Source organism: Opisthocomus hoazin, unplaced genomic scaffold (assembly GCF_030867145.1).
Source record: "Opisthocomus hoazin isolate bOpiHoa1 unplaced genomic scaffold, bOpiHoa1.hap1 HAP1_SCAFFOLD_78, whole genome shotgun sequence".
Classification (NCBI taxonomy): Eukaryota; Metazoa; Chordata; class Aves; order Opisthocomiformes; family Opisthocomidae; genus Opisthocomus; species Opisthocomus hoazin.
In genome coordinates, this window is record NW_027449021.1 from 84131 (window position 1) to 102567 (window position 18437).

An 18437-nucleotide genomic window follows, 5' to 3' on the forward strand; every position below is an offset into this window, starting at 1 on the left:
GTGTGCAAAGGCTTTGCTTCAGAGGAGAGACATGCTGGAGGGAGTGGCACATGACAACATAAAGAAGAAATGAGGTGCCCACAAACAGAGCAAAACCTACTTTGTTCAAGACCAGGAGAGTGGTATTTTGTCTGCTGTGTCTCTGCAGCCCTGAGGACCTATGGTGGAGGTTAGGCTGATCTCAGGAAGGAAGAGATGATGTTGAAAATGTCCTTGGGTGTGGACATCCTGTGATCCAAGTACACTGTGGGCCTGACCCGTGACTGTGAGATCAAGCAAATAGTTAAATCATGGGGGATAGAAGAACCAGCAGAGTTTGAGAGGGAATGCCCTCAAGAGGAGACCCTGCTGTGATGTGCTTGGTGTTCATGCACTGCCCTGTATCCAGTGGGTAGAGAAGGGAGAGATCTTGCGTCCCTGCAGTGGTGGGATTCAGTGACTGGCTGTAAGGCACCAAATCTGTGTGAGATGCCCTGGGTGGTGCCTGTCACACAACGAGTGTGAGTGGGGTTGCGGTTCCTCTACAGAACTTGTGATGTCCCTGTGAAGTGCATACTGTTATCCTGAGAGCTCTGGCATTTCACATAGCACTACAAGCCTCAATTTGTAAATTAAATGAAGATTCAGCTGCCCTGAATGAGGTTAGGCAATGAAGGGATGCACATGAGACCAATGCAAATCTTACTCTTAAGGCCATGTAGACAATACAGCTGATAGAGAACAGAAAGAGAGAGACTTAGCTCTCCCTGTGCCACAGGACTCCTTTTCATGAGCTGATTACATCTATGGGTAGTCCTGGACATAAGGAGAATTTACAGGTTAAGTTGTCTTAGAATGTGAGCACCTTCTGTCATTTAAGGTGGCCAAAGACATTTCCCACCAGCCTCCAGGAAGATGCCCTCAGACACTGTCCTGTCTCTATGAACTGCTCCAGTGGAGTGTTCAGTTACCAGCACACATCTTGGTCACCTCTGGAACCAAACCTGTCACCAGGTGTCTGTGTCTGCACATCTTCCTGCTGCCCTCCACCTCCAATAACTAGCAAGGGAGCTGAGACAAGGAGCTCCCATTCAAGAGCCTATTTAATGTCCATCTGAACTGAGGCAAGAGGAATCCCACCTCTTGTGGGTTTGTGTTGTACATGAGAGGGAGCTGAGTCCTCTTCTAGCCCCAGGACTTCAAACCCAGGATGAGATGTCTCGAATGACTAGGCTGAATCCCTTCCTTCATTAGGGATAAAGGAGATGCCTCCCTGCCACTTACTGGTTTTCCTGTCTAATGATGGGACAAGCAAAGTGGTTTTTTTCTTTCTCACTCTTTGTCTGAGAAGAGAAATGACACTAAAGAAAAGAGGAGTTTCTCCCCAGCGGAGGAATCATCAGTGATGACTTCATCCTGTTTCACAGCAGGTTCCCCTGGAGACAAAAAGACACCTTAAGTGAGCCCAGAGGGAGAAGAAACAGAGACACATTGAGCTTGTCCTCTGCTGCTGATCTGAGGCTGAGCTTCTGGGACAAATGGACGTCTTGGCAAGTGGGCAGCACTGCAGAGAGGCAGCTGTGCCCAGGAGCAGCTCCTCTGCAAAGCACAGCAGGGCTGAGGGCACTGCCTGCAGGCAGCGAGGGGAGAGGAGAGAGGCAGAGAGAGGTTAACGGCAGTCTGGGGTTGGAGGATGCTGAGAGCTCACTGGGGGAGAAATCTTTTCAGCCATTGACACGGTAAGTCTCTGCATGAAGGACAATGTCTTTGAATTTTGTGAAAAGATCTACTAAAGCTGGCACACCGCACAACCTAAAGGATGGACCATGAGCAGTATCACAGGTTCTCTTTTGTAGAAGGTGAGGACGTGATGCAAAGCAGGGACTGCCTGCTGCACCCTCAGAGGGACAGGCCATGACAGCTGCCTTCTCCCAGGGACGGCTGAAGGGTTGGGAAGGTGGATGTGCAGCCCGGGCTGCCCCAAGCTGTCCTTCAGAGCAGGGTCTGTGCACCCCAGGGGCTGTGTGCTGGGGTAGGGACTCTGCTGCCTGCCAGGGTCAGCACTCTGCCTGGCCAAGGAGCTCACCATGACGCTACAGGGAGAAGCTGTAGGTGGAAGGAGCCACCCTTGGCAGGACAGGGTGCTTCTGCTGCATGGGTCAGGGCTGCTCACAGCTCCATATCACCCCCATGGCATTTCCAAGGGAATTATTCAAGATGGAGCTTTATGAAAGGGAAGCTGACTGTCTGCTGAGGTTTCTCCTCTTTGTGTGCTACATAGGCAGTGGGAGATTTCCAAAGGAACTTTTCATTTGGAAAGTTGAAGGAGGGATGACTGTAGAGAGGAGAAGCTTTCCTGAGTCTGCATTTTCACTTTCCAGCTCTGGGGGCTACAGACAGCACCAGCATCCCCTGGCCAGTTTCATCAGGGCTTGTGTGAGCTGCCCTTTAGTCCCTGCACTCACGGAGAGGCTGCAGGGCAGAGCTGGGCACACAGGGGATCGTCTGGGGTCTGTGAGCACTGGCAGGGAGGAGATGTGGGTCCAGAGCAAGAGCTCCTGGCAGGGACAGCTCCAGGCAGTCGAGATGGGCAGGAAGGGAGGGAACTGCTCATGGAAACCCTGTTGCAGGGGAGATATGGGCACCTCCTGGCCATGGCCTGCAGTGCAGATGCCTTCCCTGAGCAGCCCCCTTCCTCTCTTCTCTGCCTCTCCCCTTGCCTCTCTCAGCCAAATCCTCACTATATTCTTCCTTGTTTCTCCTCTTTTCTCCTTTGAATTTATCTTTTTGTTGCTGTCACTCTCTGGGGATGGGAGTCTGAGCTGCAGACTCAAACTGTGATCTTGTTTGTCCGTTCATGCAGATGTGACCACGGCAACAAGTGTCCCACCTTCCCTCTAACCTCTGGGGCTGTGGGCAATGCAGCCTGTGGGGCTGGGGACTGAGTGAATTTTCACTCAATGAGATGACATCATTAGGACAATTGGCTAGCTCCTTGGGATGTCCTTCTAAGCTGTCAGCTGCCCTCCAGGAAGCAAACGTGACCCATAGCACCTCTGTTTTATCTTAGAGCTGCATGAAGAAGTGCAGAGAAGCTACAACCGAGGACATGCTCTTGGGCTGGTGAAATAAGCCATGTGTATTCTTGGCTAGAAGTGGCGTGCTGAGACCCACAGAATGTGTGAGACATTTAGTGGTCTCTGTTGTCAGTAGTATCTCCATCTCTTCATCAGTCCATCAGTCCATCAGGGTGTAAGCCCAGGGCATTTCAGAAATAGAAGGATGGACAGGCCAGCTGCCATATCTCTGCATTAAACCACAGTCATTCCTCTTGCCTCACAGGACTTGCCCTGTTCACCCTGCAGTCAACAGAAACATGGAGAGTTTCCATCATCTAATGACAACAACCACAAGGGGAAATCAGGGAAGCTGTGAAAACCCAAAATTTCTGAGTCTGACCTCTACGGTTTTGATGCTGAAAATTCCTACTGTGACAGGAGGAGGTTCGTCTGACAAAGTTGTACAACGGGTCTGGACCTTGCCCCACCATGCCCATGCACCCACTGTCCGCAGAGCAGAGCTGGCTTTTTAGCAGCCGGAAGGAAGAGGTCCTGCTGCTCCCGGTACACTCAGGAACAACCAACCAGAGCTGCAGCCACAGAGCTGAAGGAAGGGCTCCTGGAAAACGAATGATGAATGTGTGTAACAGGGTGAGGGTCTTGGAGAAAGGCTTTGATTTTGCTCTGAGAAGTCTGCCCTAAATCTTCATTGGTTCTTCCTCTAAGAACAGAATCCCATGCCCAGATGAAGCAAATGACCAACAGCAGCTCCATCACCCAGTTCCTTCTCCTTGCATTTGCAGACACAAGGGAGCTGCAGCTCTTGCACTTCTGCCTCTTCCTGGCCATCTACCTGGCTGCCCTCCTGGGCAACGGCCTCATCATCACTGCCATAGCCTGTGACCACCGCCTCCACACCCCCATGTACTTTTTCCTCCTCAACCTCTCTTTTCTTGAGCTGGGCTCCGTCTCCACCACTCTCCCCAAAGCCATGGCCAATTCCCTCTGGAACACTAGGGCCATCTCCTATGCAGGGTGTGCTGTCCAGCTCTTTTTCTTTCTCTTCTTGATTGTGGGGGAGTACTGTCTTCTCATCGTCATGGCCTATGACCGTTACATGGCCATCTGCAAACCTCTGCACTATGAACTGATGATGGGCAGCAGAGGTTGTGTCTACATGGCAGCAGCTGCTTGGGGTAGTGCTTTGCTCAATTCTCTCCTGCACACTGTCAATACATTTTCAATTCCTCTCTGCCAAGGCAGTGCCCTGGACCACTTCTTCTGTGAAATACCCCAGATCCTCAAGCTCTCCTGCTCACAGTCCTACCTCAGGGAAGTTGGGCTTCTTGGGGTTAGTGTTTCTTTGGCTTTTGGGTGTTTTGGTTTCATTGTCGTGTCCTATGTGCAGATCTTCAGGGCTGTGCTGAGGATCCCCTCTGAGCAGGGACAGCACAAAGCCTTTTCCACGTGCCTCCCTCATCTGATTGTTTTGTCTGTTTTTATCAGCACTGGCATGATTTCTTATATGAAGCCCCTCTCCATCTCCTCCCCATACCTGGATCTGGTTTTGTCATTTCTCTACTCGGTGGTTCCTCCAGCAGTGAACCCCCTCTTTTACAGCATGAGGAACCAGGAGCTCAAAGATGCGTTGAAGCAGCTCATTCTGTTATTAGTCTTTCAGCAGCTATAATGTGCCCATTTCTTTTCACAAGTGATTTCTACTGCTTATGGGGAACCTCCTGTGCTCTGGTCATTTTATCTGTGATAATTCTGTTTCTTCAGGAATGTCTGCATGAACTCCACTTCTCCAGAGTCATAAATTGAGCCTGTCTAACCCTGAGGTCTTTACACATGTGTCTGTCACAAGGTTACAGCTGGCCTCCGCTGTAAAATCTCTCTAATAAAAGTGGATTTCCTCAGTGGCATTGGCTAGAGGTTGGGCTTTCCTTGCATGGCTGAGGTCAGGAGCAGGCTGAAGAAACTGACCCTGTGAGTACAGTTTGCTGTGCTGGGGTTCTCCATGGAATGGGGGGAGGAAGACATGGGGTGATGTATTAGGGAATGGGACTCCAGTGAACTTTCACTGGTGGCCTCGCTTTTTGGCCTCTTCCAGCACTGACCTCTCACCACAGGTTTATGTGTGAGCTTTGTTGCATGGCCACTTCCCTCTTCCTGCTGGGCTCAGTGACTGCACAGGTGGAAAGGGAAGCCCTGCTCCACTTCTCTCCTTGTCCAAACCCTGGCAAAACCCAGAGCGAGGACATCTGCGAAACCCCACATGGGGTGTGGATAAGACTGCCTAGTTATCAGGACTTATGGGAGGCGGTCTCAGGTACAAGAAACTGAAGGGGGACAGGGCACAAAGGAATGTCTTGGGGATCACCTACGAGAAACTGTTCCTCACACCACATACACCCTTTCCAGTGCTGAGCTGGAACAGTGGGTCCATCTGTGGGACAGTGTGGCTGGGCTGGGCACAGGCCGGGGCACTGGCAGCGGTCACAAAGGAACTGCCATGGGGTGACCACCTGGATTTGGTGGCTGCAAGAAAAGTTAAGAGTAAAGAGAAGGGATCCAAAATTCAGATGCCCAGTTTAGGAATGATATTGGCAAGCTGTCGTGGGTTTAGCAAAGGGCCGCAGGACAGCAAGGGACTGGAGCACTTGGCCTGTGAGGAGAGGCTGAGGGAGCTGGGCTTGTCCAGTCTTGAGAAGGGAAGGCTGAGCAGGACATCATCCCAGCCTGCCAGCACCCACAAGAAGGTTATGGAGAACAGAGAGCACGTCTCTTCACCCTATTGCATGGCAGGAGGACAAAAGACCATGGGAGGAAAGTGAACGAAAAATGTTTCAGCCAGGAGAGAAGGACAACATTTTTCCCCAGGAGCTCAACCAAGTGCTGGAACAGGTCACCCATGGAGGCTGGGTAGTCTCTGTCCTTGGGAAGTCTCAAACTCAAACTGAATCAAGCCTTGAACCATTTGGTCTGACCCTGTTTTGGACAGGTTGCACTGCAGACTTCCGGATGTCTCATCCAGGCACTGTTCCTTTAAGATCCTGTTGCGCCCTTTTTGTAACTGGAGCAGAGCAGATGTTTGTGGGGCTTGAATCCTCCTGTGCTGTAAGGGACTGTTTAAACAAACGTTTAAAACCATGAAGAGAGGTTGATACCTCAATGTGACTTGCTCTGGGTATCGACTAAAAAGCCCTGGTCAGGGAAGCTTTTAGGGAGTGAGGTTCTGTGCAAGACACCAAAAGATCCTGTTCTAATGCCTGTAGGCCTGTCAGACGTCATTTAAATAGCAATGAAAATGGAAGTAAGAAGAGCTGAAGACAAAGACCCAAAGCAAAGACACAGCTCAATGGACTTTTCAGGTTTTTCTAAGACTTTCAAGGATATCCTTTTTTGAGAAGTGTTGTCCAGAATAGGGAATGGATGTAGGACACACGTATCTTCAGCTACATTGACACAGAAACCTGGTGCCAGTGGAGATGATCTAGCAAACCCTCCCCAGCCTCCTCCTGCAGCTTCCAAGGAGCTCTGGTCTCCCACAGGTCCTCTGAGATAGAAGCCACTCCCAGCACAGCAATCCAGGTACACTGCGGCCCCTAACAGTGGCATTGCCTGTTTATGGTCAGATACCTGATGTCTGTTTTAAAAAGTATACAATTTTATTATTTCCTATATTTTAGAAAAATCTACAAACACATTTACATCAGCTGAATCGCTGGAGTCCTTTCTTAGAAATGGAAATGTCCCTTTGGTCATCTGCACTCAGCTGTCCAAGATTTGTTCCCTCCTAACTTCTGGGGCACCCCCAGCCTACTTGCTCATAGGGCAGCATTAGGAGCCAAAAAGTCCTTGATGCTGCACAAACACTGCTCAGCTGTAACTAAAACATAGATGTATTCCCACGTGTCTCTTGAGTCCCTGGAGCCATTACAGTGACAAGGGGAGAGCCCTACCTGACTTAGGGCTGGGGCTGGTATGGGGTAATGGGGTCTGGGATGATGTTTCTGGGGCAGTTTCTTCTGTCTGTTTGTCACTGTTTAGAGCAGGGCAGCAATAAATGAGTGGCAGATGTGTGATATTATCACACCCCCCCCCCCACCCCCTACTAGGGGAAGGGAAAAAGGAGGAAAAGGGAGAGGGACTTACAAACTGGAAATTAAAATAACTTTACTAATAACACCAAAAATAGAGCAATAATGCAAAATACATAAATTCTATTGAGTTTCCCAGAGTTGTGGGGGCTGATGTTGTTCCAGTGGCTGCTGGGCAGACACTAGGAAGTCCTGTCACACCAACCCACATCCTGGGAAGCAAGGATTAAGGACACGTAGTGGTTCCTTAGGAAGACAAATGTCTGACTAAGAAATATCATCTCTTTGCATCCCTCCTTTACCTCAGTATCAATGCTGAGCATGATGTCATAACGTACGGAATATCCCATTGTTCAATTCAGGTAAGCTGTCACATCTATGTCACCTCCCAACCACTGGACCACCCTGAGCCAGCCAGCTTTGGGGGGGTTGGAGAGACAGCCTTCATGTGGTCTGAGCACTGCTCAGTAATAGCCAAAACACTGGTGCGTGATCAACACCGTTCCAGCCATGAGTCTGAAGCACAGCAACATGTGGGCTGCTGTGGCAAAAGTGACTCAGTACCAGCCAGACCCAGTACCGTGGTGCTCAGGGGTCTTTTCCAGCCTGTGTTATTCTGTGATTCAATGAATATTTTCCTTGGAGAGCTCTTGGAAGACAGAATCAGAGAATCACAGAATCACAGAATGCTTGGGGTTGGAAGGGACCTCTGTGGGTCACCCAGTCCAACCCTCTTGCCGAAGCAGGGTCACCCAGAGCAGGCTGCACAGGACCTTGTCCAGGAGGGTCTTGAATATCTCCAGAGAAGGAGACTCCACAACCTCCCTGGGCAGCCTGTTCCAGTGCTCCGTCACCCTCAGAGGGAAGAAGTTCTTCCTCATGTTCAGCTGGAACTTCCTCTGCTTCAGTTTGTGCCCATTGCCCCTTGTGCCCATTGCTGGGCACTACTGAAAAGAGCTTGGTCCCATCCTCCTGACACCCACCCTGCAGAAATTATAGGCATTTATTAGGTCCCCTCGCAGCCTTCTCTTCTTCAGGCTGAACAAGCCCAGCTCCCTCAGCCTCTCCTCATAGGAGAGATGCTCCAGTCCCCTCACCATCCTCGTAGCCCTGCGCTGGACTCTCTCCAGTAGCTCCTCATCTTTCTTGAACTGGGGAGCCCAGAACTGCACACAGTACTCCAGATGAGGCCTCACCAGGGCAGTGTAGAGGGGATGGAGAACCTCCCTCGTCCTGCTGGCCACACTCCTCCTAATGCACCCCAGAATGCCATTGGCCTTCTTGGCAGCCAGGGCACACTGCTGGCTCATGGGTCCACCAGGTCACCCAGGTCCCTCTCTGCAGAGCTGCTCTCCAGCAGGTCTGCCCCAAGCCTGTACTGATGCATGGGCTTGTTCCTCCCCACGTGCAGGACGCTGCATTTGCCCTTGTTGAACCTCATCGGGTTCCTCTCTGCCCAACTTTCCAGCCTGTCCAGGTCACGCTGAATGGCAGCACAACCTTCTGGTGTATCTACCACTCCTCCCAGAACAGAAAGGGAAACAAGAAAAAGCACAAAGGAAGCAGTAGAGACATAAAATTCACAAGTACAAATACAGCAGTTCCTCCAAGGAACATTCCTCCACTCAAACCATTAGCAAGGAATCTATTAGATAAATTTAATGAAACAGGCTTAATTTTATCTGCTCAGGTGCTGGGCCTCAAAGAGGGTAATTGTTGGTTATGGTACCATGTGCTCAGTTGCATGTCGGCAACTTACAATCCTGTACAAAGTCAGAGGCTGTGAAGGGGGCTGTGAGATCACTTCTGGCTCTGGAGGTCATTTGTCAACTGCAGTTACGCACCTGAGAAAGGGACCATAAAGTCACTTTTCTCTGAAGCCGCTGACAGGGCAGCCTTTGACTCATAGTGGGGATATGTGCTTTTCAGCTCCCCTCTGCCAGTGTCTGTGACAGGCCAGCAGCAGGCACCTGACTGGCACAGTGACTGGGAGATCCCCTCTGCCGAAGGACCCAGGCTCACTGCAGGAAGGGGGCTGGTATTTTGGGTGCCGTGTCTCTTGCGCCCGAGCACATGATGGGACAGCAGTGACCGAGAGGCTTTGTGTAAATGTGGGGTATCTTATTGTATCTATGTGAAATCAATGAAACTGGAGAAATATTTGTGTCTGAGATGCACCCTCAGAGTATAAGCAATGAATGGGAAACGAAACACCTTGCTGGCTGCCCCAGCTCTTGGAAGGCTGGTCTGTGCCTGGAGCAGTCAGAGCTCTTGAGAACCAGAATAGCCAGGGCTTTTGTGCTGGTCTGGGGAGACAGGATGGCATGGAGGGGCTGCAAAGCTCTCAGGATCTCCAGGGGAGGAGAGCAGGGGACACAGGGTGCCTCCTTTGCTTTCTGCCATGCATGATCCCTCATCTCTGGGCCTGACTCCTCTCTGTCCCCCAGCAGCTGCTGTGCCCTTGAGAGGGGTTGAGGCTGTGGAGCGACTGCCCAGAGCACCCTGTGGTGGGCACAGCTGTTAGGCCAGCCCAGACTGGGCTGTGCTGGGGAGAGGGCATTGTCAGTGGAAAGAGGGCAGGGGAGGTGGGAGAGCTTGGAGGGGAGATGGACTGGACTGGGAGATACCTGGGAGAGAAAAACATCAGTGTATAACTCATGAAGGGTGAAGGGTGAAGACTCACACCAGGCGGTTTGTTGTGCAGAGCCATGGCTGACAGAAGGGCTTGATGACATGTAGGTATAGGAGAAGGAGTCTGGTCTGTGCCCTTGGTGGCATGGATAGACCAGGAAGCTGGCCCAGGGCCTTTGTCACCACTCCGCCGTTGGCCATTTCTCATCGGCCTTTTCCAGACCCTCGTCTTTTGGCCCAGACCCTGGCAGACCCTGGAGCAGGGCTGTCTGTGAAGCCCCATATGTGACATGGCCTCTCCAGGACCTTGGAGCAGCTGCCTGACAGGAAGGCCATGAGATCACAAAGCACTAAGAAATGCTGTGGGCACCATGTCAGAGTAACCATTCCCCACTCTGAACACACCCTGTCCTGTGCTGTGCCCTCGCAGCAGGGCCATGGGAACATACTTGAGGCAGCGGGGTTGTGACAATGCAGGAGAGGGCACAGATATGAAGCAGCTGCCAGGGGGTGACAGCAAGGACAGGCACAGACAAGGAATTTATGTACATTGCCTCTGCTGAGCAAGGAAGAAGGAAGGATTCTGTGAAATACTCTGTGATTCAAGAAAAAGGATTCTGTGAAACATTCTGTCCAGATTTCAGATACTCACGTTAAAGATATAGGCAAGCTGGTGTGGTCTTTGCAAAGGGCCCTCAGGACAGCCAGGCACTGGACCACTTTTCCTGTGAGGAGAGGCTGAGGGAGCTGGGCTTGTCCAGACTCGAGAGGGGAAGGCTGAAGGGGACCTCATCCGAGCCTGCCAGTACCAATGAAGACGTCATGGAGAATGCAGTCAGTCTCTTCATCCCGATGCATGGCAGGAGGACAAAAGACAATGGGAGAAAGGTGAAATGGGAGAGGTTCAACCAAAAAATAAAGACAACTTTTTCCCTGAGGAGCTCAGCCAAGTGCTGGAACAGCTCACACAGAGAGGTTGGGCAGTGTCTGTCCTTGGGGCTGTGTAAGGCAAAACAGGCAGGATGCAGAAACAACAACAAAACCACACATGAAATGTAAAGAGTAGATTTATTTTCATTATCTCACAAAGCAGGGGATCTCTGATACAGCACCTGGGCAGAGGCACCGAAGCCAAGCAGGAGTGCAGACACCACAGAGCTCAGTCCCTGCTAGACAAAGACTGAGAGCTACTGAACTTGTTTCTTTCACATTGGTATATCAGGGATTCACTCAGACAGAACTTTCCACTGTGCCTGGATCCTTCCCGCAGCAGGGCAGGAATCTCAAGCATGTTCGACAAATTGCCTTGGAGTAAATCACAGGCCTATGTTATCTAAACACAGATGTCGTACTTCTTCAGCACACAAGACTAATCATTGTTCAGTATGCTACATGTGTTTTCCGACACCCCAGCTGCAAGTCACTTGAGTGTGTTGACAATCCTCCTTGCCAATCTTCCATTGTCATCCCACATGCCGCAGGTGACAATCCAACAGCACACACCGTCTCTCCTGCCTGAAAGATTGTTATGGACAGATGGAGAACAAAGTCATGGGCTAAGTGAACTCAATGCATATATTAGAGGGATGGCCCATATGGTAAGGAAGACAGGAAAAGAAGAGGTAATTTATGGGGAAGTGTGGGATCTGAGTGTGATGTAGATGGTATAAAATAAGGGGTGGGCACTGTCCTGGTTTCAGCTGTGTCTCACTCACGATATCTTCCCCTTGACCATCCTTGTACCCTCCCATGCAAACAGCCCGTTTCTCTTTACCTTTCCTCCCTGTTCCTAGTTTGGCTTCCTTTGCACCTTCATTCGGCATTTCCAAGCTTGTCACCATGGCAGTTCCTCCCTTGGTCAGCAATTCCATTGAAGAGCTATCTCCTTCTTCTACCATTAGTGTCCCGCAATTCCTCATGCTGCTGTCTTGTCAGAGACACCACAGATCTCGTATGCACACATCAAAAGCTGTCAAAACAGAGCTTCGCTCCAGGGGTAACTCTGAGAATCTTTTACATTTGGCAGTGGAAGCCTGATGAAGCTTGACAAGAAGTTGCAAGTCATTCAGTAGGGGAGAAAAACTCAAAATGCTGTGGGCAGGCTGGGACCTGAACAGCTCAGGAGTGACCCTGAGGAGCAGAGCCTGGGCATTCCAAAGGATGCCATATGAGTGAGTGATGCATGCTCCAAGTGAATAAGGCCAACAGCATACAGGTCTGCATTAGGAGGAGTGTGGCCAGCCAGACCAGAGAGTTATCACCCCCTTGACTCAGCAGTGGTGTAGCCGCATCTGGACCAGTGTGTCTGTGAGGCATGTGAGGCTCCCCAGTCTGGAAGAACGAGGAGGAACCAGAAAGGTTCTAGAGGAGATCTGCCAGGATGGGTTATACGGCGTGTGTGGAGAGGCTGAGGGACCGGGGCTTCTTTAATCGTGTGGAGGCTGAGGGCACTGAAGTAGTAGCCTGCATCTGCCTGAAGGGTTGTTTCAGAGATGACGGAGCTTTTCTTGGTAGTGAGAAGGCAAGGAAACCTTCACAAAGTGCTGCTTGGAAGGTGCAGACTAGAGGTGAAGAAAAAGAAGACTCACTCAAAGGGTATCCTTGTTGTGTAAGAGGTCACCCAGAGGGACTCTGGATCAGCCCATGGATTTGAATTTCAAGAAAAAGCCAGTGACCGTGGAGAGACATCAATTAATGTACGGAAATGCTGGGGTGAGCGCTGGGTAGGAAGTAAAGATGTGTGACTACAGGCTGAAGGGAAAGAAGTGCAGGCATGGGACAGTGTAGGACAGCCTGCAGTACAAATTGCAAAGGACTCTGGCAGAGCTGAAAGATTCAACAGGACTGAGGGCTTTGTCCCCTTGGCTATGGCAGCTGCCTCTAACACCGACTCCTACCAGGAGAAACTTACTTTTGAGGCTCTGGACTTTGTTTCATCCTCGCATCTTCTTTGGGAGGCTGGGAGGTATCACAGAATTTACACTTGTCATTGCTCACCCTCACATCCAGCTGTCCCCAAGAAGAGCCCTGAGCCATGTGTGAGGGACAGCATCTGCCTTCCCAGGGCCCGGGGCTCAGGCCTTGGCCTTTCTGCTTCATAAAGCAGGCCAAGGGTTTTCTCAGCATTGCAGCCACCTGCACAGTGCCTCTGCCTACCTGCAATCATGGCCTCCAATTCTCTGCTCTAAGGAGTCCCTGGGGAGGCTTTGTCAGTAATGGCCCTCAGTGGGGCCAATCAATGCTTCCAGGTACTTTGAATTTTCCTTCTGCCTTCTTGAGCAGTTTTTTCTATCTCCTCTCAGTATCTGAGGTTCATGGACTCAGCACCAAATACCACATGGGGCTCATTAAGATGCAGTAAGTGCTAAGCTAACAAGCTCCTGTAAATTTCTTCAGTTCTTCAAGACTTGTACAGCTAATTGGAGAATTTTCGTAGTGTAGACAAGGAGTAAGATATTATACTGTGCCTAATAAAAATATTTTTTTATTTTTAGGAATATTTTAAATTGCTTTTCAGCTTACAGAAGAAGTGGTAGAATCATTCTTAAAGTGATCCTGATCCAGGGTGACTCCTCAGGAAGGCTGGACTGGTAGGAAAAGCAGTCCCTCTTGGTCTGACACTCTATGGACATCTTTGTTCCTCACCTCCCTAACCTCAATATTTCTCTCCTCAGCCACCTGGGACTTGTGTCACTGTTCCTTGCATCAGACTTCTCCACTGATCTCTGCAGCTGGATGTTACAGCTCCATTACACCATCTCCCACCTCCTCTCCACAGAGAGCTGCCTGCACACAAGCACAGAAGGAGTTTTCCTATTTGTAAGAAAGGAGTAATTAAAGCACAAACAAGTTCCATAAATAAAACACACTGTGCAAACATACAGTAATTACAACCTACCTCTAATGAGGCTGCCTTCTTTTAAGGCATAAATTATGAGAAATATTGTAGCTAGGTAGAGGAAAAAAAATAGTTACAAACATAGTTAAAGAGTTGGCTAAGGAGACGATTAGACTACTGAAAGGGAAGCAAACCTTTAACTCCCTGATGTCAAAAGAGCAGTTCGATAGGTGACAGGAATCTGAATGAACAAAGAGTAAAGGGAGGAGAAAACTGGACAATGATGCAAAGAGTCTTTGTCTAGGCAGCCTGCATCTTTAAAAAATTACTTTGGAAATAGTCAAGACAGCTGAAAATACAAGAAAAATTAGAGATATTCAATATACTGTTTAACAGGCAGGATAGCACTGGAACAAGCTGCCCAGGGAGGTTGTGGAGTCTGCTTCTCCGGAGATATTCAAGACCCCCCTGGACAAGGTCCTGTGCAGCCTGCTCTGGGTGACCCTGCTTCGGCAGGGAGGTTGGACTGGGTGACCCACAGAGGTGCCTTGCAAACCCAACCATTCTGTGGTTCAGTTTTGAAGTTATAGGGAGAGATCCATATTTCTTTGGAATATCCCTTTCAAAATTTCATGGCATTGGTCGAGGGCTCTTGTGAGTGAGGACAAGGCAAGGTTGCTCCTGTTGTTGAAAAAGGTCAGAAAGACAACCCAGGGAACCCCAGGCTGTACAAGGTCACTTTGGCATTTCTGTGCACCTAAGTAACAAGAACATGTCTGATAGCAGTCAGCATGGATTGATGATGGGTCAGTCATGCCTCTCAAACCTGACTGCCGCCATGATGAAGTATCAGCATTTGTGGATGAGTAAAGAACAGTGGATGCCATTTTTGACCCTTCTGACATGGTCTCCCTCAATGTCCTTTTTCCCAGGTTAGGCCATTACTGTCTGTATGAGCTGACAAAGAAATGGATAAAAAAACAGTTGGACGATCAGGCTGAGAGAGCAGTGGTGAAGGAGTCATGTCCTACCTGGAGGTCAGTGGGACATACTGGGGCATTGTGGGGCAGTAGAAAAATAGAAAACTCAAAAAGTAGAAAATTCAATGCTTGGAACACACCAGTGTCTTGGCTATTGTTTATCCATGTTTGCCCAGTGTCAAGGCCTGCTCTGTTTCTTATTCTGCTCCTGCCCAGTGAGTAAGTGGGTGGTGGGAAAGAAGCCGAGAGGGGACAACGCCAGGACATCTGATCCAAACTCCCCAGAGGGATATTCCATACCAAAGGACCTCATGCTCAGGAATAAAAGCATGTGACAGAGGAAGAAGGATGTGGACATATTTATTGTCCAATTTATGTGCTTCTTGGAAAGTGACTGGGCATCAGACTGCTTGTGGGAGGTGGTGAAGGATGGTCTTTGTTTCACTCGGTGAGACCTTATTAGTCTCTTTTCTTCACCTATTAATCTGTTATTATCTTGAGCTGAAACTTTTCACACTTTATTTCTCCCTGTGTTCTGCCCTGTCCCACTGGGGAAGGGGAGGAATGAGTGCCTGGCTGCTGGACTAGTGGCCAGATTTAACCCAACACAGCAGGGAAGTTCTTGATAACTGGGAGTGAGTTCAGTGCAGGGCTGCCAAGATGCTCAGGGGCTGAAGCACTTGCCTGGCAGGAGAAACGGAGGGCAAGGGTCTTGTTTACCCTGGAGAGTGGAAGATCTCAAGAACCTCATAGCAGCCTGTCTGTCCCTATGGGGAATTTTTCATGAAGATGGAGCCAGTCTTGTCACCGTGGTGCCTGGGAGGAGGGTAATAAACAGTAGCAAGATGTGGAAATAAGAATGATTCAGAACAGAGAGAAGGAAAATCTTTCCCTCCATGAGGGCATCCAAGCATTGCAGCAGGTCTTCCAGAGATGTTGTGCCATCTCTGTCCCTGGAAGCTTTCCAGCCACCACTAGAGCAAGACTTGAGCAACGTGGTCAGGCTGTACAGATATTCCTGATGTGAATGTGAGGCCAGAGCAGAGACCTCCTCAAGTCCAATTAAAGATACAGGAAACTCAAGTGTTGCTGGGGTTTCTTCCGCTCTTGGTCTTCCCTTGAGGACAGCAGGAAAAATTCTCAGGTTCCCGTGACTAAGTCAGGTGGAACTAAGTCAGATGTTAGGGTAGTCAGACCAGCTGCAGATTTCCTGTCCTGCTCCAGGCAGCGTTACTTAGATGGCAGGCTGCTTGACAAGCATCCCCAAACAGTCCCCATCATTTTCTTTGCATCCCCTTTCATTCCCTTTTCACTCTTCCCTCCTCTCCAGTCCTACGCTTTAACAATCCTTGTGACCTCCTATGCTAAAAAAAAGCCAAGTCTTCTTCACCATTTCCCCACTGGGCCTGCGTTTGCTCTCTTTGTACCCTTCTTTCTTAGACGATTGCCACGGTGCTTTCTACCTTGATTGGAAACTCCATGAACATGAGTAATCTTTTCTTATCTTAATTGATGGTTGTATTAGAAGCACCATGGCACAGGATGACCATGAGCACACGTACTTTAAAAGCTGGACACTTGGAGGTTTTGTTCATGGGGACCTTGAGATACGTGTGGATTTCACCAGCAGAAGCCTGAAGATATAAAAGGAAAAGTTGCAGAACAACTCCATGCAGCAGCATGGGAAGGGATCTCACCAGTGAAGGGGTGCCCTGAGGAGATGGGCCTGGGCATCATAATGGCAGATGCCATAGGAGCCAGTGGGCCTCCCATTTCAAAAGGAAAGTGAAGAAAGTGGAGAGGGTCCAGAGGAGGTCTGCCAAGAGTCTGCAGCAATGTGGAAGTCTTGCGGAAGGGAGCTGGAGGCGCCTGAGGTATCAGGTGCCAACAAGAAAATACCCATGAAACACCTCAAGGGAAAAAAGGGGTGCTCTGCTATGAAGGTAACAAGGCCGACAGCTCAGATGAAATGCCTCTATACAAACGCACGCAGCATGGGAAACAAACGGGAGGAGCTGGAAGCAATCGTGCTGCTGGAAAGCTACGACCTGATTGCCATCACGGAAACTTGGTGGGATGAATCCCACGACTGGAATGTATCTCTTGATGGCTACAGGCTGTTCAGAAGGGACAGGCGAGGAAGGAGGGCCGGGGGCGTTGCCCTTTACATCAAGAAAACACTACAGAGTGAAGAGCTGTCCCTTAAGAATAACCACGAGCAGGTCGAAAGCTTATGGGTAAGAATCAGAGAGAGAGGCAACAAAGGGAACCTAGTGGTTGGTGTCTACTACAGGCCGCCAGATCAAGAGGAGCTGATAGACGAAGCGTTCTTCCTCCAACTCCAGGAGGCTTCGCGCTCGCAGGCTCTCATCCTACTCGGGGACTTCAACTAACCCGACATCTGCTGGAAAAGCAACACGGCAAGCTGTAGGCAATCCAGCAGGTTCATAGAATGCGTTGAGGACAACTTCTTAAGCCAGGTAATAAGCACCCCTACCCGAGGGGATGCGATACTAGACCTGGTGGTCACCAATGCGAGTGAGCTCGTTGGGGATGTCAAGATCGGAGGTAGCCTGGGCTGCAGTGACCACGCGCTGGTGGAACTAATGCTACTGAGGGAAACGGGAATAACGAAGAGCATAGTCAGGACCCTAAATGTTAGGAGGGCAAATTTCCAGCTCTTCAAGGAGATAGTCAGAAGGACTCCCTGGGAAACGGTCCTCAGGGACAGGGGAACAGAACAGCGCTGGCAGGTCTTTAAGGATGTATTCCAGAGAGCGCAAGAGCTCTCGATCCCCAAGTGTAAGAAGTCAGGCAGAGAAGGGAAGAGACCGGCATGGCTGAGGCAAGAGATGCTGGTGAAACTAAGGAACAAGAGGGAACTGCACAGGCAGTGGAAGCAGGGACTGGCTTCCTGGGAAGAGTATAGGGAAGCTGCCCGGTTGTGTAGGGATGGGGTCAGGAAGGCCAAGGCACAGCTAGAGCTGAGCTTGGCAAGGGATGCAAAAAATAACAAGAAGGGCTTCCACAGGTATGTCAGCCGGAAAAAGATGGTCAAAGAAAGCGTACCCCCGCTCATGAGCGAGACTGGCGAACTGGCAACAGCAGATGAGGAGAAAGCTGAGGTACTCAACAACTTTTTTGCCTCAGTCTTCACTGGCAACCTCTCTCCTCACCCCTCCTGAGTCGATGAATGGCATGAAGGAGACCAGGAGGGTAAAATCCCTCCAGCTGTAAGTGAAGACCAGGTTCGGGACCTCCTGAAGAACCTAAACGTACAGAAGTCCATGGGACCTGATGAGATGCATCCCACAGTCCTGAGGGAACTGGCTGATGTAGTTGCCAAGCCACTCTCCATGATATTTGAAAAGTCATGGCAGTCAGGGGAAGTCCCCAGTGACTGGAAAAAGGGAAACATTGTGCCCCTTTTCAGAAAGGGTAGAAAGCAAGACCCTGGGAACTACTGACCTGTCAGCCTCACCTCTGTGCCTGGGAAGATCATGGAACAGATCCTCCTAGAAGATATGCTAAGGCACATGGAGGCCAGGGAGGGGATTCGAGACAGCCAGCATGGCTTCACCAAGGGCAAGTCCTGCCTCACCAACCTAGTGGCTTTCTATGATGGTGTAACAACAAGGGTGGACAAGGGAAAACCAATGGATGTCATCCATCTGGATTTTTGTAAAGCCTTTGACACGGTCCCCCACAACATCCTTCTCTCTAAATTGGAGAGCCATGGATTTGATGGGTGGACCGTTTGGTGGATAAGGAATTGGTTGGATGGTCGCAGCCAAAGGGTAGTGGTCAACGACTCAATGTCCACATGGAGACCAGTGGCGAGTGGAGT

At 50.0% G+C, this 18437-nt stretch overlaps 1 protein-coding gene across 1 annotated transcript; it reads left to right on the top strand.

Moving 5' to 3' along the window:
- The first annotated feature begins 3792 nt into the window (after nt 1-3792).
- Nucleotides 3793-4728, top strand: LOC142360223 (olfactory receptor 14A16-like). The gene has a single exon (XM_075412441.1). The coding sequence runs from the start codon at nt 3793-3795 to the stop codon at nt 4726-4728; it is 936 nt and encodes a 311-aa protein (XP_075268556.1).
- The last annotated feature ends 13709 nt before the right edge of the window (nt 4729-18437 follow it).